The sequence below is a fragment of the Suricata suricatta genome, chromosome 10 (genome assembly GCF_006229205.1).
Source record: "Suricata suricatta isolate VVHF042 chromosome 10, meerkat_22Aug2017_6uvM2_HiC, whole genome shotgun sequence".
NCBI classification, from domain to species: Eukaryota; Metazoa; Chordata; class Mammalia; order Carnivora; family Herpestidae; genus Suricata; species Suricata suricatta.
In genome coordinates, this window is record NC_043709.1 from 64,569,819 (window position 1) to 64,596,523 (window position 26,705).

Genomic DNA, 26,705 nt, shown 5'->3' on the forward strand with positions numbered 1-26,705 from the left:
TCACTGTTGTATTTCCAGTGCTTAACACAGTACTTGGCACAATCAGTTCCCAATCAATAAATATCTGATGTTAGGTGAGAAGGGGAGCCTGGATTGGTGCTTTACTTGGGAGCTTTTTATATATTCTGAATATTATTACGTATATGAATTATATACACGAGGATATGTATGTATATATTCATATATACACATACCTTTATATGGCCAATATTTTTTCTCAAACTCTTTCTTGCCTTTTAACTTTATAATGTCTTTTGTTATAAAAATTACTATTTTTTCTTTAGTACAAATAGTCAATCTTTTTAGTCTTCTAGGCTTTATGTCCTATGAAAAAAGTTTTCCAAGACCATCCTAAGATTGTAAAAAATTGTTTCTTCTAATATTTCTATAGTTTTGTTTTGCAGATTTAGCTTTTTTACCCATCTGGATTTTATTTTTATGTATGATGTGATGTGGGAGGTCTTTATTACACTTTCATTCTTAATTTACAAAGTGTGTTTTTAAAATGTTTACTTACTTTTGAGAGAGAGAGAGAGAGAGAGAGAGAGAGAGAGAGAGAGAGAGAGTAGGGTAGGTGCAGAAAATCAGGTTCTGCACTGAGAGCCCAATGCGGGGTTCAAACTCATGAACCATGAGATCATTACCTGAGTTGAAGTTGGACACTTAACTGACCAAGTCACCCAGGCATCCCTACAAAATGTTTTCTAAAAAATATCAAAGGGCACCTGAGTGGTTCAGTCGGTTGCGTGTCGGACTTCACCTCAGGTCATGATCTGATGGTTTGTGAGTTCAAGCCCCGCACTGGGCTCTGTGCTAACAGCTCAGAGCCTGATGTGGGGCTTGATCTCACAAACCATGAAATCATGACCTGAGCCAAAATCAAGAGTTGGACGCTTAATCGACTGAGCCATCCAGGTACCCTGTAAGATCCTTTTTTTTTTTAATTTTTTAAAATGTTTTATTTATTTTTTGAGACAGAGAGAGAGTATGAGTGGGAAGGGGCAGAGAGAGAGGGAGACACAGAATCCGAAGCAGGCTCCAGGCTCTGAGCTGTCAGCACAGAGCCTGACGTGGGGCTCGAACCCACGAACATGAGATCTTGACCTGAGCCAAAGTCGGAGGCTCAACCGACTGAGCCACCCAGGCGCCCCCCCCTGTAAGATCCTGTAATGTCTTGATTTTTTTTTCTTGAGGTATTTAGAATAACTCAATATTATAAATATTAGAAGGCTCCACTAAATAGGCTTGCTAGATAAATTAATGTCCTTCATTTTCTCTGAAAAATATTAAAAAAGATGCCTGCAACATTCCAGTTGCAGCTGAGAACTACTCTTTAGAATATCTGCATACTTCTGCTCCCACAAATTAAACTGTATGGTTACCATGAGGCAGTAGTGTGGCTCCCCAACCCCCAAACAATTTATGCTGGCTTCTTTTGTAACTACAATTTTAAAGTTTAAAGAAATATTCAATAGATTATGTACTAAAAAAGAGCAGTATAAAAGTAAGTTGAATGATTTAGAGGAACTCAAGACTTAAGGTACTGTAAACCTTGAGTTAAAATAGATTTGAGTTAGAAAATTACCATTTTGTAGCTATCATGTAGTATCATTAAGAATCATCAATAGATACTAAAACTAGTGGGTGGAAGTTGGATGAAGAATACGGTATACATAGGGAGCTTGGGTGGCTCAGTCCATTAAGTGTCTTGCTCTTGATTTTGGCTCAGGTCATGATCTCATGGTTTGTGGGTTCAAGGCCCAGGTCAGGCTCTGTGCTTACACTGTGGATGGAGCCTGCTTGAGATTTTCCTTCTTTCCCTCTCTCTCTGCCCCTCCCCTGTTCATGTTCTCTGTCTCTCAAAATAGATAAACTTAAAAAAATCTTTTAAAAAAAGGATTAAGGTATTTACATTTTTTTCAAGTATCTTCCTGGAAATTACTACAAATTATAAAACAAAAATAATAATGACAAATCAAAACACAAAAATAATAATTTGACAGTGGAGGAAACTGGCAAACATCACCTGAATCAAAAGGTGAGTTAACATCACCTATGATAGGACAAAATGACTGTAGGGACCTCCTGATATGACCTATTGAAGACATACAGCTGCCTATTCCTGCTAAAAATATTTATACCTAATCTAATCATGAGAAATATCAACAAACCCATATTAAGGAAAATGTCTTATCTGTACTATTAAAAAAATATCAATGTCATGACACACAAAGAACTATACAATTGTTCCAGATGAAAGGGGACTAAAGAGGCATGCCAACCAAATGCAATGCTGATCCTTAATCAGATCTCTGAAGGAAAACTTTTGCTCTAAAGGACATTAAGGTGACAACTAGCAAAACTGGAATATAGATAATTAGATAATAGTATCAATGTTAAAATTTGCTGAATTTAAAACCTATATTGTGGGTTATTATCTAAGAAAATGAAATGCAAACTGGGTGGCACAGTCAGTTAAGTACCTGACTTCAGCTTAGGTAATGATCTCACTTGTTTATGAGTTTAAGCCCCACATCAGGCTCTATACTGACAGCTCAAAGCCTGGAGCTTGCTTCAGATTCTGTGTTTCCCTTTCTCTCTCTGCCTCTTCTCCATTGTGCTCTGTCTCTCTCTCAAAAATAATCATTAAAAAAGATTAAAAAGAAAAGAAATATAAACTGGTATACCTGGGGGTAAAGGAGTATAAAATGAGCAACTTATTCTCAACTAGCTGAGACAGAGAACGAGAGGGAGAGGGAAAGCAAATGTGGCCAAATAAAATTGGCTAATTTGGGTAAACAGTGTAGGGAATTTGTACCAATCTTAAAACTTTTCTAGGGGCGCCTGGGTGGCTCAGTCGGTTAAGCCTCCGACTTCGGCTCAGGTCAGATCTCACATTTGTGGGTTCAAGCCCCACGTCAGGCTCTGTGCTGACGCTAGCTCAGAGCCTGGAGCCTGCTTCCTGTTCTGTGTCTCCTTCTCTCTCTGACCCTCCTCCTCTCATGCTCTGTCTCTCTGTATCAAAAATAAATAAAACATTTAAAAAAATTTAAAAAAACACAACAAAAAAACTTTTCTATAATTTTGAAATTATATCACCAAAGTAAGTTTTAAAAAAATAACTAATTGACCATATAAGTTTCCTTTCTCTTCCAATTTGCTAAAATGACATCAAAATAACAACAATGGCATTAGCCTTCAAGGGCAAAGAGAGAAGGAATACAACAGCAGATGACACATTTCAGTGGAAATATCTTTTGGAAAGTGGCAAGTAGACAGAGGGGTAGTAACTAACTTTTCAAAATGGGAACAGTTCTAACTTAAGTTTCTACAGTGGAGGATAGAACTAGAATTGGGCTGGGATGCCTGGGTTGCTTAGTTGGTTGGGCATCCAACTTGGTTTTGGCTCAGGTCATGATCTCAGTTTCTGAGTTCGAGCCCTGCGTAGAGCTCTGTGCTGGCAATATGGAGCCTGCTTGGGATTTTCTCTCCCTCTCTCTCTCTCTCTCTCTCTCTCTGCCCCTTCCTTGTTCATGCTCACTTGCTCTCAAAAGAAACATTTAAAAACTAAAAAAAATAAAATAAAAAGAACTAGAATTGGGTTATTTCATCTGAGAGGCTCAAACTTTATAATGTACCAGGTACCACAGAAGGAAGAGTAAAGAACAGGTCTGAGAACAGGAAGGTGGAAACTCAAACTTTGTCTATAGAGCATGCTCCACAAGCAGACAAACCACCTACCCCAACAAGGAGATAGAAGATTTCTCTGCCCGGCAATCTCACTTCTGAGTATATATCCAAAGAAAATGAGAAAAGGATTTTGAAGAGTTCTCTTCACTCTCATTTTCATTGCAGCATTATTCACAATAGCCAAGATGTGGATACCTAAGTGTCTGTCAATGGATGAATGAATAAAGAAGATGTGGTATATATATGTGTGTGTGTGTATATATATGTGTATATATACATATATATATATATATATATATGTATATATACACACACACAGTAGAATATTATTTAGCCATGAGAAAGGAGGAAATCCTGCCATTTGCAACAACATGGATAGATCCTGAGGGTATTGTGCTAAGGTAAGTTGGACAGAGAAAGACAACCACTATATGCTCTCATACATGGAATCTAAAAAAGCTGAACTCATAGAAGCAGAGTAAGATAGTGGTTACCAAGGGCTATGGGGTGGGGGAAAGAAATGTTGGTCAAAAGATATAAACTTCCAGTTTTAAGATAAGTAAGTTCTGGGGATTTAATTTACATCATAGTGATTATAGTTAATAATACTGTTTTATATACTTGAAAGATGCTAAGAGAGATCTTAAATGGTCTTACCACAAAAAAGGTAATGAAATGGAGGTGTTAGCTAATACTACTATAGTAGTCACTTTGCAGTATATATAATCAACATGTTGTATACCTTAAATTTACACAATGTTGTTATGTCAATTACATCTCAATAAACTGGGGAAAAAATACTTATTTGGGGAAAGTGAATCTAAGAGGCACTGCACTCCTAGCCAGGATTCACTGTGAGGGATGGCATATGGTGGACTAAAAATCTGATAATTAAGTGAAAATTGAGATCCTCATAAGTGTGATTTTCAATACCTCCTTCTGTCCTAGTCCTAGCATTATAAACAATCCCCAGAAAAACAATTATAGGATTCTTCCTGGAAAATTTGTAGCTATCCAGAGGAAAGCTCACAGTGAAGGCTACAATGAATAATTCCTGCCATAGGCTTTTTGTCAGCTCTTAGTTCCTCACTCTGATATTATAATGGAGAGCCAAGGATCACCTATTGTTTGACAACAGTCATCAGTGAGAAAGAGACCAAAATAAACTCATAGGAAAAATAGCCCAGAGGAGATGGAGCTAATGTAGGGAACAGAATTTCAAATAAAGTAGAATATCCATGAAGGAAAGAGCAAAGATATGGACAAAGAAAGCCAGAGAACCAAAAATGGCCCTTGGAACTTAAAAAACATAGTAACCAAAATAAAATGTTCTGATACAAAGGTGTGGTGTTTTTCACCTATGTCCACAACTCCTTCACTATTTCTTCAAGAAGTGGGCTTATTTCCCCTCCCCTTGAGCATGGGCTGCATTTATTGACTCTCTTCCAACAAACAGAATAAGGTGGAAGTGATAGTCACTTCTAAGACTAGGTCATAAAAAGGCATTGAGGCTTCCTTCTCTCTTGGATCACTTGCTCTGCAGTTAGCTACCATGTGAGGAAACACTGCAGCAGCTTATGGAGGGGCCTGTCTGGTGAGAAATTGAGTTGTCTTGTCAACAGCCAGAGGAGCTGAGGCCTCCAGCCATCAGATGACTGCAGCCCTGCTGACATCCTGTTTTCAACCACATGAGAAACCCTGAGCTAGAACTACCTAGCTAAGTTGCTCCTTGGATTCCTGAGTCACAGAAACAGTGAGATAATAAATATTTGTTAAGCCTCTGTTTTAGGATACTTTGTTACATAGCAATAGACAATTAACACAGAAAGTTGGAAGATAAAGTTGGGGAATTTCCCAAGGAATGCATTAAAAACAATTTTTTAAATTTATTATTGAGACAGAGAGAAACAGAGCATGAATGGGGGAGGTGCAGAGAGAGAGGGAAACACAGAATCTGAAGCAGGCTCCAGGCTCTGAACGGTCACCACAGAGCCCGATGCGGAGCTCAAACCCACAAACCATGAGATCATGACCTGAGCTGTATTTCAACACTCAACCGACTGAGCCACCTAGGCGCTCCGTAGGAAAACATTTTTAAAACCCCAAAGAAAATAAAGAGAAAGCTTAGTAAGTTAGAGGATCAGCTCAGAAGGGTTTCTTTTTTTAATTTTTTATTTACTTTTGTGAGAGAGAGAGAGAGAGAGAGAGAGAATCTTAAGCAGGCTCCATGCTCAGCACAGAGCCTGAAGTGGGAGCTTGATCCCATGACCCTGGGATTAAGGCCTGAGCCAAAATCAAGCCTTAGATGCTCAACCAACTGGGCCACCCAGGTGCTCCTCAGCTTAGAAGGATATATAGCTCACAAATGGAAATTTCCAAAAAGTGAAAGGAGAGAAAATAGAGAATGAATTAATAAAAGACAATTTCTCAGAAATGAAGGGCACAAATTTCCAGATTGAAAAAGTTCATGAAGCATCTATTGCAATGAATGAAAAAAGACCTACAGCAAATTCCATCATTATGAAGTTTATTACCTCGAAGTTCTAGAAGTCAGAAGTCTGGGCAGGCTTGACTGGGTCCTCTGCTTAGTTTCATCAGGCCAAAATTAAGGTGCTGGTTGGGTTGGGGTCTTATGCAGACTCCAAAAAAGAATATGCTTTCAGGCTCATTTAGGTTGTTGGCAGAATTCAGTTTCTTGTGGTTACAGGGCTGAGCCTTGCTGGCTGTCATCCAGACCACTCTCAGCTCCTAAATGCCACCCACATTCTTTGGCATGTGGCCCCCTCCATTTTCAAAGCCAGGAATGATGTGTCAAATTCCACTCATGCTTTCAATCTCTGAATTCCTCTTTTGCTGGTAGCTGGAGAGAACACTCTGCTTTTAAAGGGCTTATGTGATTAGATTAGGCCTACTCAGATAATCTCCCTTTCTCCATATAAAGTAATAATCATGGAGTGTTATCCATCATATTCAGAGGTTCCACCCACATTCAAAGGGGAGGGGATTATACAAAGGTAAGATTGATTGAGGGTCATTCTTAGTATTTTGCCTATGGCAAAACTAAAACCGTCACATAATTATACTGGAAAAACCAGGGTAGGAGAGGAGAAGCACAGGGTATGTTATAAAAAAGCTAAATTCTCAACTATCATAATAGGAAAGCTACAATTGGCAAAAATGGATAAATCAATAAATACCATATAAGCATATTCTTTAAAAGTAGGAAGGTTAAGTAACAAAAGAAACAACTAGAAGAGTTGAAAATTTGTCTCTGGAGAGCGGAGGTGAGAGGGGTAGAGTAGGGGACACTTATTTTTTATTATAAGCTTTTTAGCACTATTACTTTTATTTTTTTTAAGTTTTAGAGAGAGAGCATGCACAAGCAGGGGAGGGGGCAGAGAGAGAGAGAGAGAGAGAGAGAGAGAGAGAGAGAGAGAGAGAGAGAGGGAGAGAGAGAGAGAGAGAATCTTAAGCAGGTTCACACTCAGTGTGGAGCCCAATTCAGGGCTTGATACACAACCCTGGGATCATGACCTGAGACGAAATCAAAGGACTCTCAACTGACTGAGCCACCCAGGTGCCCCATAATATTACTTTGAAAAAGAATTACAAAGGTAACTTTTAAATACTTCTCATTGCACATGACAAAGATAACAAAAGGTTTGAAGAACATCATAAAAATCATAAAAATAAGTTTGCTTTGCCAGTTCCTGACTCCACTTTAAAAAGACCCAACTGAGCACCTGGGTGGCTCAGTCAATTAAGCATCTGACTTCAGCTCTGGTCATGATTTCATGGTTTGTGGGTTCAAAACCCACATCGGGCTCTGTGCTGACACCTACCTTGGAGCCTCGAGCCTGTCTTTGGATTCTGTGTCTCCCTCTCTCTCTGATCCTCCCCTGCTCACTCTCTCTCTCAAATAAATAAAAAACATTAAAAAAATTTTTAAGAAGACCCAAATGAGAGGCGCCTGGGTGGGTCATTTGGTTCAGGGTCCAACTTTAGCTCAGGTCATGATCTCATGGTTCGTGGGTTTGAGCACCACATCGGGCTCTGTGCTGACAGCTTGGAGCCTAGAGCCTGCTTCTGATTCTGTGTTTCCCGCTCTCTCTGCTCCTCCCCTGCTCATGCTCTCTTTCTCAAAAATAAATAAACATTAAGAAAAACAAATGAAAATTAAAGATGATGCATGTGGGGGCAAAAAAGGGCATGGCACTCATCAATGGACACAATTTCAAAGAAACGGAACTGGTACCACTCAAAAAAAATTGGTGATTCTACAGTTACACATATTAAGTGAAACTAAAATATATAAGGTACGTATCTTTTCTTGATTTCCCAATTTACAATGTAATCTTTTACCAACTATTTGTCTGAAAGAGTCTACTATACAACTGACCCTTGAACAACATGGGCTTGAACTATATGGGTCCACTTATATGTGGATTTTTTTTGACAAATACACTATAACAAAAGAGAATTACAGTACTACAAATATATTTTCTCTTACTTATGATTTTAACATTTTCTCTTTTCTATCTTTACTATAAGAATATGGTATATAATAAATATGCAAAATATATGTTAATTGGACAGTTTATGTTCTTGGTAAAATTTCTGGTCAACAGTAGGCTATTAGTAGTTAAGTTTTGGGGGAGTCCAAAGTTATATGCAAATTTTTTACTATGTGGGGGATCAGGGACCCTAGCCCCTGCATTGTTCAAGGATCAACTTTATATATTTGACTTGTATTATATAGAACTTATTCATTGATCTAAGCTTGCTAGATATTGAAACCTATTGGCAGGGTTTTTGTTTCTTTTAACGTTTATTTATTTTTGAGAGAGGAGAGACAGAGTGTGAGTGGGGAGGGTCAGAGAAAGAGACAGACACAGAATCTGAAGACAGCCTCCAAGGCTCTGAGCTGTCAGCACAGAGCCCAACAGACGGGGCTCTTTGAAATTGTGTCCATGAACCGTGAGATCATGACCTGAGCCAAAGTCGGCTGCTTAACTGACTGAGCCACTCAGGTGCCCCTTTTGGCAGGTTTATACCAGGGTTCTGTAGTTGGTGGTAAGGAGTTTACAGATTAGGTTAGCCACACTCCTGGGTCAAATGGATCACATTTAGTTTAAGATGCCTCCAGGAGGGATGGAATCAGTGGTAACTAGTTACCATGCCAAATGGTGATTTCACTAAATTCTTTCCCCAGAACGGAAATGTCCTAGTTTTCTACAGAACAGCAAGATGTGGATAAGCTTATAGCACTGGGTTTCACCAATAACTCCGGCAACGTTTGAATTTTAAGCAGAGAAAACATCAAACTATTGTTTTGATATCTACATATGAGACCACATAATAATGACTCTGTGTGTATGAGAGACAAAAAGATAGATGGAGGAACCCACCCAGTTACTTTTTCCAATGCTTGCAGAACACAACTTTGAGGCTGGAGAACTGTAACTTTTGGGGAAGTTGCCCAGGGACTATGAAAGAAGGCTATAAGGCACTGACTCCATAGTAGAGTTGCCAAATCAACAAAGCTGGCCATTAGCTAAGCAAAAAGTTAGCAATCAGCTCCAGTGAATAGTAGGCTTCTGGCAATCTTGAGAACCACCTGTTAGACAATAGTGGAAAACTGTACTTTATAGCCCACCTGACATTCAAACTCAGGGTTTTGAATTAACAGATTTTCCTAGAAAGGCTGATCATCAATCATTTGTACAGTTGCATGCTCACAGAAAAAGACCTGAATCATTCATCCCTATTACTGTTTAAAAGTGTTAATTTTCTGTAATTTTCTTTTGTTGTAGTATATTTATTTAAAAAGTCCACATATAAGCAATATATGTTTGATAATTTGGAACCAAATTTTGGCTCTATCACTGACCTTAGGTTAATAAGTTAATAACCTCTTTGGGCCTCAGTTTCCTTATTGGTAAGAAGAGAATAAATAATACCTACCTCACAGGCATGTTGAAAGAATTAAATGGAATCATGCATGATGGTGTAAAATTGAGGGGAGAGGGGGAAACAATTTGTAGGGGTGACAAAGCTGATGTCCAGTCCTCCTCCTTTAAAAAAAATTTAATATTTATTTTTGAGAGAGAGGAGAGAGATCAGGAGAGATGGGGACAGAGGATCTAAGCATGCTCTAAGCTGACAGGAGCAAGCCTGATGTGAGGCTCAAACTCACAAACTGTGAGTTCATGACCTGAGCCAAAGTCAGGTGCTCAACCGACTAAGCCACCCAGGCTCTCTTGTCCAGTCTGCCTTCTAACCTTACATTTTAGGCCAACAGTTTGGCTAAGCCTATAGCCTCTGAGAGTCTGCCACTGGATTGAAAAAAATTGGCTAAGCAGATGATATCAGGATACATCTCTATTACCCCATAGAGGACTCCAGTTTTATAAAGTTAAGTCTTTTTCTCTGCCTAGCCTACAATTAAATTAATTAGAAATAAGATTCAGGCCCCTTTGGATTGATACCAGGTCTTATTTACGGGAGTTTAGGTAGTTAACTGGATAGGAAAACCCTAGGCTTGGGGCTTAGTTCTCTCAATGGTGAAAAGTCCCATCTAGTAGGGGCAGGCAGGGTTGAAGCAACCAGGAGAGGCCCATTTTTGGCCTGGAACAAAGAAAATTTATGGGTTAGGCAAAGTGTCTTTCTCTGAGAGAGGGTGAGGGGCTCTTTTTCTGGAGACGATAGTGGCCCCATGACATAATGCTGGGACACAGCTGGGTGGGGGACAGCCAAGGAGGGCTGGTGCACGGGTATTAAGGAATTTTTAGAGTCCACCACTAGGATCCTTTGTATAAACCTTACCTGAAAGCTGGGTATGTAAAACAGGGCTTTTTTGATGTCATTAGAAAGGGGAAAGAGAGTGCCCAATAGAGGCCTATACAAGATTAGTCTCTTTCAACCTTAACTTTGTGCTTTATACTTACCAGTTACCCCCTTCATTCACCCCAATAAAACCTTGCTTTACTACATACCTACATTAATTTCCTTCACATATGTTTTCCATTCTTCCTGAACTACCCTTTCCCCTCCATTTCTGTGCTTTTGAAACAATTCATCTTCTAAGACCTTAACCAATTATCATATTTCCTCCAAAGCCTCCTCTAACTTCGTGTTTTAGAGATGATCATTCAAGTATCATTTATTAATTTATTTACCTACAAGTATTTATTAATTATATTATGTATTATTACATGATGCATAATGTATTATGTATGCACAATTACTAAGCATTGTGGATATAATACAACTGAATATTTACTTGCTGCCTATTAAAAATCCTTCAATGGTTCCTCATAAAGTTAAAATGCTTAGCATGGCTAACAGCATCTTTAGTTTTCTGGCCCCTGCCAAGTTTTGAAGGCATACTTCCCAGCACTTGTCTTCTTTACACTTTATCTATACCCAAGGAGTTCATTTAGTGTGGCTCTCTCTCAAGTCTCTGTTCCTTTGTGCAGTATTCCCTTCTTGTTTACTTGGTGAACTCCAATCATCTCTTAACTCTCAGTTCTGGGAATATTTCCTGTGTGAAGTCTTCTCTAGAGGATTCTCATTCAAATCCAATAGTATCAGGTACTTTCTCTTTTCTAGTTCCGTAGCATTCCATATTTAATTTATTCATACACTATATTGCAAATTTTTTGCTTGTATATTTATCTTTATCCAGCAGCCACTTTATGGCAGAGGCCTTATCCTATCCATCTTTGTAACCCCAGTCACCAATATAAAGCCTGGCACAAAACTGTACTTAGTAAATGTTAACTAAATGAGCAAATAAATAAGAATACATTTATTCCGTTGAACAAGTTGAATATCCTCATATGGGTATTAAATGACAGAAGAGGGAAGCTGAATGGATACTCTCCTTACTCCATAATTTTAGAGTAATTGTTAATTGTGGGGGATAAAGCTCTAACTCAAGCTAGGGAAAGAAATGGCTAAGAAGAAGCTCTTCTGTATCCACCACCAGCTCTTCTCCTCCACCCTGTATTCCCCTTACTTGTTTCTTTAGTTGTGTCCCTTTTCTTGTTCCGAAAGGAGTTTTGATATCCCAATAGATATAAGTTGAATAAGGCCATCTTAGCTCCTCCCTGTCCTCTTCTGGAATGTCCAGGCTGAAGCACTGGACTCTGTGTTTGGTAACTATGGTAATGCCTTGAAGAATTACTATGACTGCCACTCCCTTTATCTAAAGGAGACACAGGATTTATGGGTTCACTGTAAAGCTAGAGTGGGAGTAGGCTAAATAAGTTCAGAAAAATGGAGGAATTAAGTACCAGTTACTCTCTTCTTGTCCCAGTCTTATGTGTACTGTAAGTTCCAGAAGGCGATGAGTAGAAAGAGCACAGACTCAAATATTAGTTTTGCCATATTCTTGGGATCTTTGAATAGGTTAAGCCTGTTCTATTTTTTTAAATGGCAATGGTATCTACTTCATAGTTATAAGAATAAATGAGATAATGTATGTCAATTTCCTCAGGATAGTGTTTAGCATATAATGGAAACAGAAACAGTATTTTAATGTATATATGAGCCTTTTAAGCTATTTCAAGCAGTCTGCTGAATCAGTTCATACTGATTTTTGAGCTGCCTATTAAATTTTCAGGAATTTTGCAAGCTCTTTGTTAAACAAGCCATTATTAAAAATTAAACATATAATTGAAAAAACTATATTAAAAATAAAGCTAATAAATACTAAAAACTCATCTCTTCCTGTTTTACTATATTGTACTATTATCTATGCTCATGAAGTTATTTATAATCTATTATATCTGGATATTCTGTTGTTTTTATTTTTTCTCTTTGCTTTTCAATTTGCAAAGTTTCTACTGACATACCTGTAAACTCAACAATTCGTTACTTGGTTGTGTCCAAGTACTGACAAGCTCATCAAAGGCATTCATTTCCTTTACAGTGTTCTTCAGTTTGTTTTTGTTTTTTTTTTCCCTGAAGTGTTCTCTAGGCCTAACGTGGGGCTTGAACTTATGACTCCAAGATCAAAAGTGTATTGATTGTGAGCCAGCCAGACACCCCTATTACAGTGTTTAACATTTCCTTTTGTAATTAATTATTCTTTCTTTCTTTCTTTCTTTTTTTTTCTTTAGAGAAAAAGAGTGTGAGTGGGAGAGAGGGAAAGAGGGAAATAGAGAATCCCAAGCAGGCCCCATGGAGCCTCACATGGGACTTGAACCCATGACCCTGGGATCATGACCTGAGCTGAAATCAAGAGTTGGACACTCAATCGACTAAGCCACCCAGGCACCCCTCTAACATTTCCTTTTGATTCTTAGCTTTCATCTCTCTGCTTGCATTACTCATCTATTCTTGCATGTTGTCCACTTTTTCCTTTAGAGTCCTTAGCATATTAAGTCAGTTAAGTTCCCAGTTTGATAATTCCAAAATTTCTGCCACATAGGAGTCTGGTTCTGATGCTTGCTTTGTCTCTTGAAATAGTATTTTTTGCCTTTTAGTATGCCTTATAATTTTTTTTGTAGAAAGTTAGATGTGATATATTGGGTAAAAGGAATGGGTGTTTTACATTTGTCTGTTTGGGAATTAGGCTGGTGTTTCCTGTTTGCTATGGCTATACGACGTGTCAGAGGCTAAAATTTCCTCTGATGTCTCTGTCCTCCCATGTTGTCTTTGGGTTTACCTACAGACTCCTTAAATAGGGTCTGAGTTTGTAGTTCCTTCCATTATAATCCTATTATTATATGGATCTACTGATGGTTGATAAGGGGGCAGGTGGGGGACCTGTTTTTTTTTTTTTAAGTTTACTTATTTATTTTGAGAGAGAGCAAGCGAGCGAGCGAGTGCATGAGCAGGGGAAGGGCAAAGAGAGAGGGAGAGACAGAGAATCCGAAGCAGGTTCCACACTGTCAGGAAAAGAGCCTAATGTGGGGCTTGAACTAATGAACCGTGAAATCATGACCTGAGCCAAACCAAGAGTCACATGCTTAACCTGCTTAACCGACGAGTCACCTAGGTGCCCTGGGGGGAACTGTTTTATAATCCTATCAGGTCTCAGTATTTTAGTGAATTTGTGCCCTCCCTAGACTATGACCTTCACAAATGCTTACTATTTTACCCCTCCTCCCGACCGTAGGTGAAACAGGAAGGCCAGAGAAGGCTGGAGTTGGTTATTTTCCTTCTGTGTTGGTTAGACTCATGTTAAATAGCTACCATTGAAGACAGACCTTTGTTAAGTAGAACTGAATGCTCTGGGTCTATTTCCAAGTAGTATTTTTTCCCTCTCCCTGCCAGAAGGATGAGGGGATTTTTCTCCAATCTTAAAACCTATGGGGCTCCTGGAAGTAAATTCATGAAAATGTGAGGGCCCTCAGGGGTTTTTCCCCCCCCAATCTCTCAATCTAGCCTATAGGCAGTCTCCAGCAATTAGTTAATTGCCCAAGTATTCCCATCAGTTTCTGGTTTCAACAGTAGTTTTTGCTCCCAGTAAGCCATGAGTTTCTGTTCTGCCTCTTCTGATTCTCTTTCCAGTTTCTGTGGTGGTTGGCCCTCTCACCTCAGTTCTCTTCTGGATCTAACAAGGGTTGCTGATTTTTAGTTTGTTCATGTTTTTTTGTTGTTGTTATGAGAACAGGAGCAATGACTTCCAAGTTCTTTACGTATCAGCTGGAAACCAGAAGTCTCAATCTATTATATCTATATGGAGGAAAGACTATGTGATGGTGTGTTCATCTGTTTCCAATCTCATGCTCAGTGATGTCAAGTTGGTCGCTTGAAATTGGCCATAATGGGAGAATTTACACTACAGAAATTGGTGAATGCTATAAACAAAAGCTTGATTTATTTATTTTGTTAACTAGACTTAAGAAAGTGATAGAGATATGTTAATAAGGTAGATGAAGTTTAAAAGTGTATCATGCTGGGGCACTTTGGTGGCTCAATTGGTTAAGTGTCTGACTTTGGCTCAGGTCATGGTCTCATGGTTCATGAGTTCGAGGCCTACATTGGGCTCTCTCCTGTCAGCACAGACCCTACTTCAGATCCTGTCTTCCCTTCTCTCTGCCCTGTCCCAGGCTCTCTAAAATAAACGTACAAAAAAAGTGTATCATGCCTATAGCCATTAAATTGTCCAACAGCACAAACAATTGAAAAGATTCTCCAAGTTTTCAAAAGCTATTATCCAGTTCAGCAAAAATGTTGCTCAAGTTACTGACAAATAAGTGGAGTTCAAACATTAAGTCTCATTGTTTCACTTTTATCTTACTGATTAATATAAATGGAAATGTCAACCAATAGTCAAAATTATCCTCATTTGTCAAATGAAATCATAAGTTGGTACTTAAAACAAGAATCTGGCAAAGCTGAGGGCACCTGGGTGGCTCAGTCAGTTGGGCATCTCTTGGCTCAGGAGTTTGAGCCCTGTATTGGGCTCTGTGCTGACAGGTGGGAGCCTAGAGCCTGCTTGGGATTCTGTGTTTCCCTCTCCCTCTGCCCCTCCCTGCTCATGCTCTGTCTCTCTCCTTCAAATATAAATAAACATTAAAAAAATTTTTTTTGGCAAAACTGAGTTAAAGTATTCTGTGAGAATCAACTGGCTATAAGAAATTTATGGGGGCGCCTGGGTGGCTCAGTCAGTTGAGCGTCCGGCTTCGGCTCAGGTCATGATCTCACAGTTCGTGGGTTCAAGCCCTGCGTCAGGCTCTGTGCTGACAGCTAGCTCAGAGCCTGGAGCCTGCTTCGGATTCTGTGTCTGTCTCCCTCTCTCTCTGACCCTCCCCTGCTCGCGCGGTCTCTGTCTGTCTCTCAAAAATAAATAAAAAACATTTTAAAAAATTAAAAAAAAAGAAATTTATGATAAAGATTGTAGGAGTGCTTGGGTGGCTCAGCTGGTTAAGTGTACGACTTCTGCTCAGGTCATGATCTCGCGGTCCATGAGTTCAAGCCGCACGTCATGCTCTGTGCTTATAATTCAGAGCCTGGAGCCTGCTTTGGGTTCTGGGTCTCCCTCTCTCTCTGCCTTTCACCAACTTGTGCTCTGTCTCTTCTGTCTAAAAATAAATATAAAAAAAAATCTATGAAAAAGATTGTATATTTTATTTTTTAGATATTGTGTGCTATGCATCCTTTATGTTGGTAAATTTATGTATAAACTTATGTACATATATGTGCACATATAATTATTTTCTGGATAGCTGGTTATTAATAATTTATCAGAATACCCACACACCACAGCCAATTTCAAGCTATCAGAGTGCCATCAACTGAATGTGGATTTGGGAATAGTTACAAATGGCACACCATCTTTTCATGTTTTAATTTGGAGACTATATAAATGTTGGACAGAATTTTTTTAGAGAAATTTCTTTTTTAAATGTTTGAGAGAGGAAGAGAGAAAGAGTTGGGGAGGGGCAGAGAAAGAGGGAGAGAGAGAGTGAGAGAGAATCCCAAGCAGGCTCAGAGCTATCTGTACAGAGCCTGATGCAGGGCTCAATCTCATGAATGGTGAGCTCCTGACCTGACCTGAAATCAAGAGTCACTTAACCGACTGAGCCACGCAGGGGCCCTGGAAAGAAACTGTTTTAACAGTAGCAGATAGTAATATTCAACATGTATGAAATATGACATTTGTAAGCACAATGCAAAATAAGATCAAACCATGAAATATGGTATAATCCTGTATTAAGAACAAGATTAATCTAGTGAAGAGGAAGAGTAGCCGGATGGGTTTCATTTATAGGAAACAGAGTCCTATTTAACTTAAAAAAATAAGGGGGGAGCCTGGATGGCTCAGTCAGTTGGGAGTCCGACTTTGGCTCAGGTCATGATCTTATGATTTATGGGTTTGAACCCCACATCGGGTTCTGTCCTGATAGCTGGGAGCCGGGAGCCTGCTTCATATTGTGTCTCTCTTTCCCTCTGCCCCGCCTCGGCTCATACTCTGACTCTCTCTCAGAAATAAATATTTAAAACAATTTTTTTTAGTTTTTTTTGTTTTTAATTTTTTTTATTTTTGAGAGACAGCGCGAGCAGGGGAGGGTCAGAGAGAGAAGGAGATACAGAATCTGAAGCAGGCTCCACACTCTGAGTTAGCAAACAGCACAGAGCCAGATGCGGGGCTCGAACCCACGAACTGTGAGATCATGACCTGAGCCGAAGCCAGACACTTAACAAACTGAGCCACCCAGGCACCCCTAAAAAAATTTTTTTTAAATGGCTAAGGGTTAAAAAAAAACAAAAAAAGAGCTGAGACTTGAATCCAGGCCTGATTCAAAAGTCATGTTTACCAATTGTAACATGCCTACTTTCAAATATTTATCTTCAGTCAAAGAGTATTTCCTTTCTCTGAGTTACACAGATCCCCGCCTTCTTTATGCCAGGGTAGCAAGCCATTACTTACCACCTGTATTGCCTAGAGCTTAACAGATACTAGAACTTTTTCTTGGAAGACTGGTATACTCAGCCAAGATAGCAATTTCAAAATGGAGTCATCAACCCAAGGGATTAAATAGAGAACCAAACACAGGTTGGAGAGATAGGCAAGAGGATTCTGGGAGAAATAATTTTGGCTGTCTAAAACATAAACAATATAATAATACTGCTTATTCTATTAAAAGAAACAAGTCTGTGATATTAGAAGTTTGAAATCATAGGGGCACCTGGGTGGCTCACTCGGTTAAGCGTCCAGCTTGGCTCAGGTCATAATCTCACAGTTTGTGGGTTCAACCCTACATTGCGCTCTGTGCTGACAGCTCAGAGCCTGGAGCCTGCTTCGGATTCGTGTCTCCCTCTCTCTCTGACCCTCCCCTGCTCGCGTTGTCTCTCTCTGTCTCTCAAAAAAAAAAAAAAAAAGTTTGAAATCATAAATTTTTTAAATGTCATAACCTGAAAGAAGTCATTTAAATCTTCCTGAACCTCAGTTTTTCTGTAGTAAAATGTAGCTAATGCTAACTGTAGTATATGGCAGAGAAGGGCCTGAAATGGAAGGAACTACTTCTGGGAATGAATTAGAATCAAACTGAGTGAGAACAGCCATGTCTAAAATGACAAAACTTAAAATATTATAAAAGACAAAGGATTCTACTACTATACAAATTTAATTAAGGTAAATCAAGTGTTTCAGAAAAGCAAGAATAATTTACTAGAGTGGAATTATGGAATTAGATTCGATTTAAAAATCTACACTTACAAGCAGTGTAGTATAGGGCAAGCTATTAATCTCCCCAAGCCCCTGCTTCTTTATTGTAGGGTGTTGTGAGCAGTTATCTGACAAACATTTATTGACTAGGGTCAGACTGTACTACATAGGTACTATGTATACACAAATGAAGAAGGTATTGTCCTTACCCTCGATTTTAATATAATACTATGATAACATCTAATCAATGCTTCCTATGTTCCAGGTACTATTACAAACTAATTATAGCTTCATTTAATCCTTCTCACAACCTAAAATGTAGGTACTATTATTACCATTTACATTTATAGTAGAGGCACAAAGAGGCTAAGTATCTTGCCCAGGATCAAACAGGCATGGTGCGTTCAGCTGCAATATATCTCGATAGAGGACAGGGACTGACAAAGTTGTGCGTGTTATGTGGAGGTGGAAGCTTTCCATAATGAAAGAGTTTTTTTAGTTCATTCGTCCACAAAACCCGGACTGAATATTACTACCTCTTGGTAGAATATTGTGCCTTTTTACGCGCCTTTTACATTAAATAGTATACTGAAGAGTCAATAGTGTGCCTGGAACATGGCAATCACTAAATTAAAAAAAAATTTTTTTTTGAGAAGGAGGAAGGGCAGAGAAAGAGGGAGAGAAGATGGAAGCCGTCTCTGTGCTTGACAGCAGAGTCCCACGCAGGGCTTGAACTCAGGTACTCCGACATCATGATCGGAGCTTAAGTCAGACGCTTAACCAACTGAGCCACCCAGGCGCCCCATAATCACTAAATTAACACTATTAATTCCATTCAATGTTGAATCATGTGGCGAGGGACAGGAATTTTTTCAACGCTTTAGACAAATGCTGTAAGGTGGCTTTGCAAATGAGTAGTTTACACTGCTACCAAAAACGTTAAGAACTTTCTTGTTGCTTTATATTACGATGTATTATAGGGTCACTCTTTTTGATTACTTTCCTCAGTTTTCGACAGTCTCACCTGTTTTCTGCCAAGTTCACAATCGGCCCTATTTTATATCTCCACTTGCACCACAAACGAAGTTCACTGAAGGGCCTCCGAGGGGCGCGTGGGCGGGCGCCTCCAACCGCCACAACAGTTATCCCTCCACCTCTTCCACCACGCGAAGGCTAAACCCAGATCTCGCGGGAGGAGACGTGGTTTCAAACGAGAACTTCTAACCCCACCCTACCCCCCAACGGTCACATGACTGGCGCCTGCGTCCTAGACTCAAGGTCTTTTCCTGGTTGCCTACTGGCTGTTAACTCCGCTACAGGCTGTCGTGAGGTCCATTCCGGAAGTAGACCCTTTATTTAGCCTTTCTTTGCGGAAGCCTGTCACAACCTAGCCATTCTTTTGAGGAAGTTCGTCACGTCGCAGTTGCCCCCGCACAGCGGATGTGTGTCGCCGCTTAGGTGACGCTGGGAAGTGCTTGCAGCCTCCGCCGCTGCCTTCTGGTTGAAGCACTATGGAGGGAGAGAGGAAGAACAACAACAAACGGTGGTATTTTACTCGCGAACAGCTGGAAAACAGCCCATCACGTCGTTTTGGCATGGACCCGGATAAAGAACTTTCTTCTCGCCAGCAGGCGGCCAATCTGCTCCAGGACATGGGACAACGTCTTAACGTGTATCCTTGCGGCCTAGGCCTCCGGCCTTGGAGTCAGACCCGCTTAGCTCGGGCGTCCAGGCCTTAGGCTCTGTTTGGGACGGAAGGGGGAAGGGGGTATGCGGGGGCTGAATGTCTAGGTGGTAGAGCCTACGTTGGGGCAGCCTCAAATTCAGTGTTTGCGCGAGGGAAGCGAGGTGGAGTTATTTCCCGCTCGCTCACCAGTGCCATGAGCGTTTCTGGGAATTCGTATCCTTCGCAGCTTTGTGTTTTAACCAGCCTTACCTAGTCCCCTTTCGTTGTGTTGTGATCTCCTGGTCTGGGAACTTTCAGATTGTACTTTTCCGTTATGCCCTAAGGGTTTGGTGGAGGTTTCACTGTGGATGGCTGCAAATTGAACTTAGTGTATAGAGTTTTGAGAAATTCGAGACTTGAAGGGTTTATAAAGAAAGGGTGATTTAGGATTAATGCTACAGCTTTGGTTCAAAATCCGTTCCTTCCAATTACTAGCTGTTTAAGACACCTGTCAAATTCTTGGTTTTCTCCTCTGTAAAATGGAGTGTTAACCTCTTGCATGTAGTTTCTGTGCCCAACAAAATATTTGGTGTTCAGATTTTCAAATGGTAGTTACTATTAAAACTTTATAGAATTTCAGAGAAAAGAAGGATGTCAGTTTCTACTTGTAAGGCTGTTGATCCAAGGATGTAATGTTTTAAAAAAGCATTTGTAAATACGCGTTTACAAATGTTGAGTTTTTAAATTACTCAGTTTTAATGTTTATTTCTTTGTATTTCAAAGATCAGGTAACTTAATGACTTATTTCCTTTGAAGTATTTTTGTTAGAAAGTACACTCATCTTGTAGCAGATTAAGCTTATATAGTTTTAAAGTCTGGGAGTGGAAAATTATTTCTGGGTGCAACAGGTTAATGTGTTGCTGGCTGTAATGTTTGTGTCTTAAAGTTGTGCTCCTCTCAGAAGAAGTGTCCTCTTTATTGGGGATAATCAGTTTGTTTCCTAAGCATCAGGTCAGTACTGAGTTAAGCCTTTTTGTTTGAAATTGTTTCAGTACATCTAGTCCTTTTTTTTTTTTCTTAATGTGTGTGTTGTTGTTAAGGTTGTTGACGTCATAAGATGACTTTTTCTCTGAATACAACCCACATTGTTTCTGAAGGCTTTAGAAGTAAGTCATTTAAAATTTTTTCTTGTCGGTGAATGAATATCAAATCATTCCATAGTGTTTCTGGTCCAAGGGATCACCATGAGAAGGTTTAGCTGCTAGAGACATCGGGACTGTAAAGTTAATTTCTAGAGCTCAGAAGGTGAGGAGATTGTGGAGACATACCTAGGGGCCGAATCAGGGACCGTTTTGTTGGAAGTCATGTGAAGAGATACCCTGAGCTAACAGGTCACCACTGCAGGATTTTCAGGAGGCAAGTAACTAGTTTAGGTCTTAAATAAGTTTTTTATGCCTTTCTTTATCCCCATGTGCTAAGAAGCTTGTTTATCAGCTCAGTATATTTATGTATTGAATACCTGTTTTATCTATGTAAGGCATTATGTTAAGGTGTCAATTGGTGATTAATAATTTGGTGAAAGAAAACAGATTTGCTCTTTAATTTGGAAAATTATGTATGGTTTTCATTTAGAAGCATCAGTTGTGCGTGCCTGCTTGGTCCTTTTGGGAGGTTATACAGGTTGTTATTTTTGGGAATTCTACTACCTGCCTGTTTTGGGGCCTTAACTCGAATATTCTAGCTCACAATTGACTATCAACACTGCTATAGTATACATGCATCGATTCTACATGATTCAGTCCTTTACACAGTTCCATCGAAATGTAAGTATTTTTTTGTATGGTGTAATCCTTTTGTGATTGATTCCAACATGTGTGTGTGTGTGTTTGTGATCTTTGTTGGTGAACTGGGATTTCAAATTTAGAATTTGAGATTGATCATTATGTGTCACACTGAATATAGTTCTTCCAATTTTCCTGTCTAGGTAGTTAATTTGGTAGGCTCAGCGCATTCTTAGACTACGTGGATTCTCTAATAAATAGATTATCGAACACTTAAACTTAGCGTTTTGGGGTTGGGAGAGGAGCGTTAAAGGGGAACACTTAATTTAAGTGTAATTTTTGAAATAGTAAATAATATAGTCAACAGGAAAACAAGTGAATGTAAGTGATTCAGTGACTGGTTGAGAACGGAAGACACATTATGTGATGACTGAAGGGGGGTGACTTTTAAGACAGGAAAAAGAAAATAATAGTAATAAGGGATTTTTTCTTTTCTGGACAGAATTGTAAATAGTGCTATTTTCAGTTTTGATACCTGAAATGGTCCTATTTAACATTATTATAAGTGACTTGGAAGCAAGTGCGTAGTGATTTCCCAGTTGCAGGTAAGACTGTATTTGTTTAATAAAATCACAAGATAATAGAGCTAAACTTGATGAATACTTCGTATGGATTTGTGAGTCAAATATTACTTTTTTTTTTTTTAAGAAAGCTTATGTTGAAGAATAGTGTTAAGACTTGTCCTTAGGATGATAGCCTTTGACCTCTTTTTTTAATGCCATAGAAAGAGAATCTTTGAAGTTAGCTATTGGTCTTGTAAGATATTGGCATAGTCATAGGAAGCCCTTTGGATCTGTGAATTACGTATTCCCAATTTTGGCAAATTACAGTCAGGTTGGCTTTCTCCTGTTGGTAGACCTTTTACCTGCAACCATCCCCAACCTCTGATTGCGAGGAGCAATCTTACTAAGACAGAAAAAAGCACTTAATAAGGGTATCTGATAGTTCTAGAATAGAAGGCAGTGTGGATAAAGAATAAATTTGAGGCTCTCAGCATGGATCCACCACGCCGGAAAAGTCTGTGAGCCCGAGTTTAGGTTCCGGCGAGCCTAAACCCGTAATAAAGCCCTTTGCTTTTGCATGCGTGAAAAAAAAAAAAAAAAAAAAAAAGAATAAATTTGAAGAGGAAGTCCATAGCTGTCTTGCCAATTCTAAAAGTTTTCTAAATGTCTTCTCTTTTATTGTAAAGATTTGAAATCCAGGATGAAATACATCTCAAATCAATTTTTCCACTTTATGCACATATATAATTATATATATGTCCCTTTTTATTTTTCAAATTCTATTTTTCCTTATTTCTTATGTATTAAGCTTAGCGAGAATGGAGACTCACTTTTCTTTGTATCCTCCAAAGCACCTTCAGTAAACTTGAATGAATATTTGATAATTATTCAATATAGAGAGACTCTAGTGGATGACATGACCTTTTCCAAAATTCAGTGTCTTTAAATTTGGGATTGTTGATTCTCTAGAGAATTGATTTTAGACACATTTAGGAATTAACAGATCAAAAATAGCATCCTTTAATATATTAGTTTTAAGAGTTTACTTGTGATAAGTTGAAATTCACATTTTAAAGGACTTCATCCATTATTGTAGCATTAATATTTGTAGTCAAACTGCCATGCATTTTATCATTACAAAAGTACTAAATACTTATGGTAAAAATTAATACAGAAATGTATAATGTAGGGGTGCCTGGGTGACTCAGTTTATTAAGAGTCTGACTCTTTTTTTTTAATTTATTTTAAAATTTTTTTTTAATGTTTTATTTATTTTTGGGGCACCTGGGTGGCTCAGTGGGTTAAGCCTCCGGCTTCGGCTCAGGTCAGATCTCACGTTTGTGGGTTCGAGCCCCGCGTCGGGCTCTGTGCTGACAGCTAGCTCAGAGCCTGGAGCGTGCTTCCAGTTCTGTGTCTCCTCCTCTCTCTGCCCCACCTCCTCTCGTGATCTGTCTCTCTCTGTATTAGGAATAAATAAAACATTAAAAAATTAAAATAAATAAATAAATAAAAATAAAAGTATTAAAAAAATAAATGTTTTATTTATTTTTGATACAGAGAGAGACAGAGCATGAGAGCGGGAGGGGCAGAGAGAGAAGGAGACACAGAACTGGAAGCAGGCTCCAGGCTCTGAGCTAGCTGTCAGCACAGAGCCTGACCTGGGGCTCGAACCCACAAACGTGAGATCTGACCTGAGCCGAAGCCGGAGGCTTAACCCACTGAGCCACACAGGCGCCCCGAGAGTCTGACTCTTGATTTTGGCTCAGGTCATGGTCTCACAGTTCATGAGATCAAGCTCTGGATTGGGCTCAGTGCTGGCCTTGCAGAGTCTGCTTGAGATTCTCTCTCTCTGCCCCTTCCCCACTCACACTCTCCCTCTCTCTATGAATAAATGAATAAATGAAAGAAAAGAGAAGAATGAATGTATAATGTAGAAAGTGAAAGTTCCCCTGTAATCTTACCCTCCAGAGGTAACCACTGATAAATGTTTTGTCATATAGGGTCTTGGACATTTTTTTGTGCGTATACTAATATTTGTTTCTTGTAAAATTATTTTTTACTGTAGTCTTATGTGAGTTGCTTCTATCAGTTAACAGTATATTCTGGATATCTTTTCATAATTGGTTTTTCATTACAGTTGACTTTTGAATAGGGAGGGGATTGGGGCACTGACCCCCACATAGTTAAAAATCCACATATACGGGGTGCTTGGGTGGCTCAGTCGATAAGCATCTGACTTCAGTTCAGGTCATGATCTCACGGTTCATGAGTTCAAGCCCGGTGTCAGGCTTTGTGCTGACAACTCAAGGCCCGGAGCCTGCTTCAGATCCTGTGTCTGTCTGTCTGTCTCTGTCTCTCTCTCTCTCTCTCTCTCTCTCTCTCTCTCTCTCTCTCTCTCTCTCTCCCCCTCCCACGTTCTTGCTCGCTCTTGTGCACGCACGCTCTGTCTCTCTCAAAAATAAACATTAAAAAAAATTCACATATAACTTTTGAGTCCCCCAAAACTTAACTACTAATAGCCTCCTGTTGACCAGAAGCCTTACCAATAACACAGTCAACACATAGCTTTTTTGCATGTTATATATACCATATCCTTATAATAAAATATGCTAGAGAAAAGAAAATATTAAGAAAATCATGAGGAAGAGAAAATACATTTATAGTACTGGACTCTATTTATAGAAAAAAATCCACATATAAATGGACCACACAGTTCAAACCCGTGTTTTCTTTCTTTTTAATTTTTTTAAAATTTTAATGTTTATTTATTTTTGAGAGAGAGAAAGAGAGTGTGAATGGGGAAGGAGCAGAGAGAGACGGAGACACAGAATCTGAAGCAAGCTCTAGGCTCTGAGCACAGAGCCAGACACAGGGCTTAAACTCACAAACTGGGAGACCATGACCTGAGCCAAAGTCAGACGCTTAACCCACTGAGCCACTGAGGCACCCCAAACCTGTGTTTTCAAGGGTCAACTATATTTTAAATGGCCACATAGTATTTCTTTGTGTAATTACCATAATCTATTTCAGCGTCCTGTTGGTGGATATTTGGGTTGTTTCTAGTTTATTAATTACAAATAGTGTTACATAAAATTGGTATGTATATAGTGTATGATTTATATGATTGTTCTAATGTAAATTCCTATAGGTGAAATTGCTGTGTCCAGGGGACTACATTTAAAAAATTTTTGTTAGGTCAATTTGCCCTACTGAGATAATATCAGAATTCATTGTTTCATGGTGTCAGTTTGCCCTACTGAAAGATTATATCAGTCAGTATACATTGTTTATAGTACTGTAAGAGAGGATTCTTTTCTCTACATCCTCACAAATAGCTTCTATTCATTGCATCAGGAAATACTAAATTTTAACTACTTGTTGAGCACTTGGGATACTGTGATGAACAAGGTAGAGGTAGTCCTAAACTATTTTCTTAATTTACATTTCTTCAATTAGTGAAGTTGAGCTTCTTATACCTATTGGTCATTGTTCAAATGAAATTGAAGAATTGACTAAAATTTGACTGTTGATTCTCTTTGTCTTGCTTTTATCCTGATTTCCTTATTTATATGAGCTCTTCTATATTAGAGCTGTATTTCAAGTATTGTGGATACTTTTCTCATTTTTCAGTGTTTTGGAGCCTGGAGCTCTTGCTTTTTAAACATTTGTTTTTTAAAAATTTTATTGAAGTTTAATAGTAAGGCATAAAAATCTGAAGTGTGCAACTTGGTTAATTTTTGCGTTATTGCATTTTACACCATTTATATCAAGATAAAATATATTTTCAACACCCTGGAAGATAGAGAGCTTGCCTTTCAATGGAAATGTTTTATTTCTTTAGTGAACATGACTAAATAACTTATTTTTACTTAAATTCTGTTATTGCATTACTTTCTTTTTGAGAAGAAATTTAATCTCATGAATTAGATTTCTATATGCATTCATTGTCTTAAATATTTTCAAATGGGGGAATGTAAAATTAGTGGTGAGCAACTTGGTGTGTGTGTTTATGTTGTATTTCATATATTATACAATGTAGGTGTTGTAATTTAATACCTAACTGATTTGATTGTGTCTATTTTATTCTGATTAGCTAATCTGTAAGGGGTCAAGCTTAGTGGTTAAGAGGATGGGCTCTGGAGTCAGACATGTCTAAATTTGGATTTTTGTTGCACTGCTTACTAGTTCTATGGCTTTGGGTAAGTTACCATAGGCCTCAGGTTTTTCATCTCTTTGGAGTCAGTAACCGTGCCTATCTCATAGGGTAGTTAATAGGATTTAAATGAATTAATTTACAAAATTCCTGTACATACCAAACAATCAAATATTAGGTGACATTTTTATTATTTTAAAATGTAAGGTGCCTGGGTGATTCAGTCAGTTAAGCGTCTGACTTCAGCTAGGGTCATGATCTCACAGTTCATGGGTTCAAGCCCCACATTGGGCTCTGTGCTGGCAGTGTGGAGCCTGTTGGGATTCTCACCCTCTCCTCTCTCTCTCTCTCTCTCTCTCTCTCTCTCTCTCAGTCCCTCCCTCACTCATGCTTTCTCTCTTAAATAAATAAATGTAAAAAAAATAAAATGAAGAGAATCTTAAACTCTTACCTGGTCTAAGAAATCCTCTTAGAAACTGACTTTAATGGGAAAATGTCTGATAAACTGGCTTGGTAAGTGATTCGTGAGGAGCAATGAGTATTTACATGGTTGACTGCACAAAAATTAGATTAAAATTTATCTTTTGTAGTCACTTAATTATTACCTTGCCTTCTTAGTCATTGTATACCATATTTTAGTTTTTGTCTTTCAAATATATTTTTAGCTCCTTGAAGGCAAAGTTGTAGGCTTAAAATTTTAGTATTGTCATTAAGTAGTTCTTTTCTT

The 26,705-nt window shown here is 38.8% G+C and overlaps 2 protein-coding genes across 5 annotated transcripts in view; one reads left to right on the forward strand and one right to left on the reverse strand.

Annotated features, from left to right (window-relative positions):
* The window catches only part of TEX49 (testis expressed 49), a 33,571-nt gene extending 14,647 nt beyond the window's left edge, over positions 1 to 18,924 (reverse strand). Inside the window, exon 1 of one of the 2 annotated variants that reach the window (XR_003914970.1) lies at positions 18,840 to 18,924. Coding sequence is in view for 1 of the 2 variants with exons in the window: in XM_029955961.1 (XP_029811821.1) it covers positions 11,711 to 11,789 (79 nt within the window). In the remaining variant the exon portion in view is untranslated. Of the gene's footprint in view, positions 1 to 11,710; positions 11,829 to 18,839 lie in introns of those variants that run through there. The other variant, XM_029955961.1, reaches the window with a different exon arrangement.
* A 203-nt stretch (positions 18,925 to 19,127) lies between these two features.
* CCNT1 (cyclin T1) overlaps positions 19,128 to 26,705 on the forward strand; it is a 31,400-nt gene continuing 23,822 nt past the window's right edge. For 2 of the 3 annotated variants that reach the window (XM_029955959.1, XM_029955960.1), the window contains exons 1-2: positions 19,132 to 19,487; positions 21,223 to 21,304. In XM_029955959.1, the coding sequence (XP_029811819.1) occupies positions 19,327 to 19,487; positions 21,223 to 21,304 (243 nt within the window). In that variant the 5' untranslated portion in view covers positions 19,132 to 19,326. Of the gene's footprint in view, positions 19,488 to 21,222; positions 21,305 to 26,705 lie in introns of all 3 variants that reach the window. The other variant, XR_003914969.1, reaches the window with a different exon arrangement.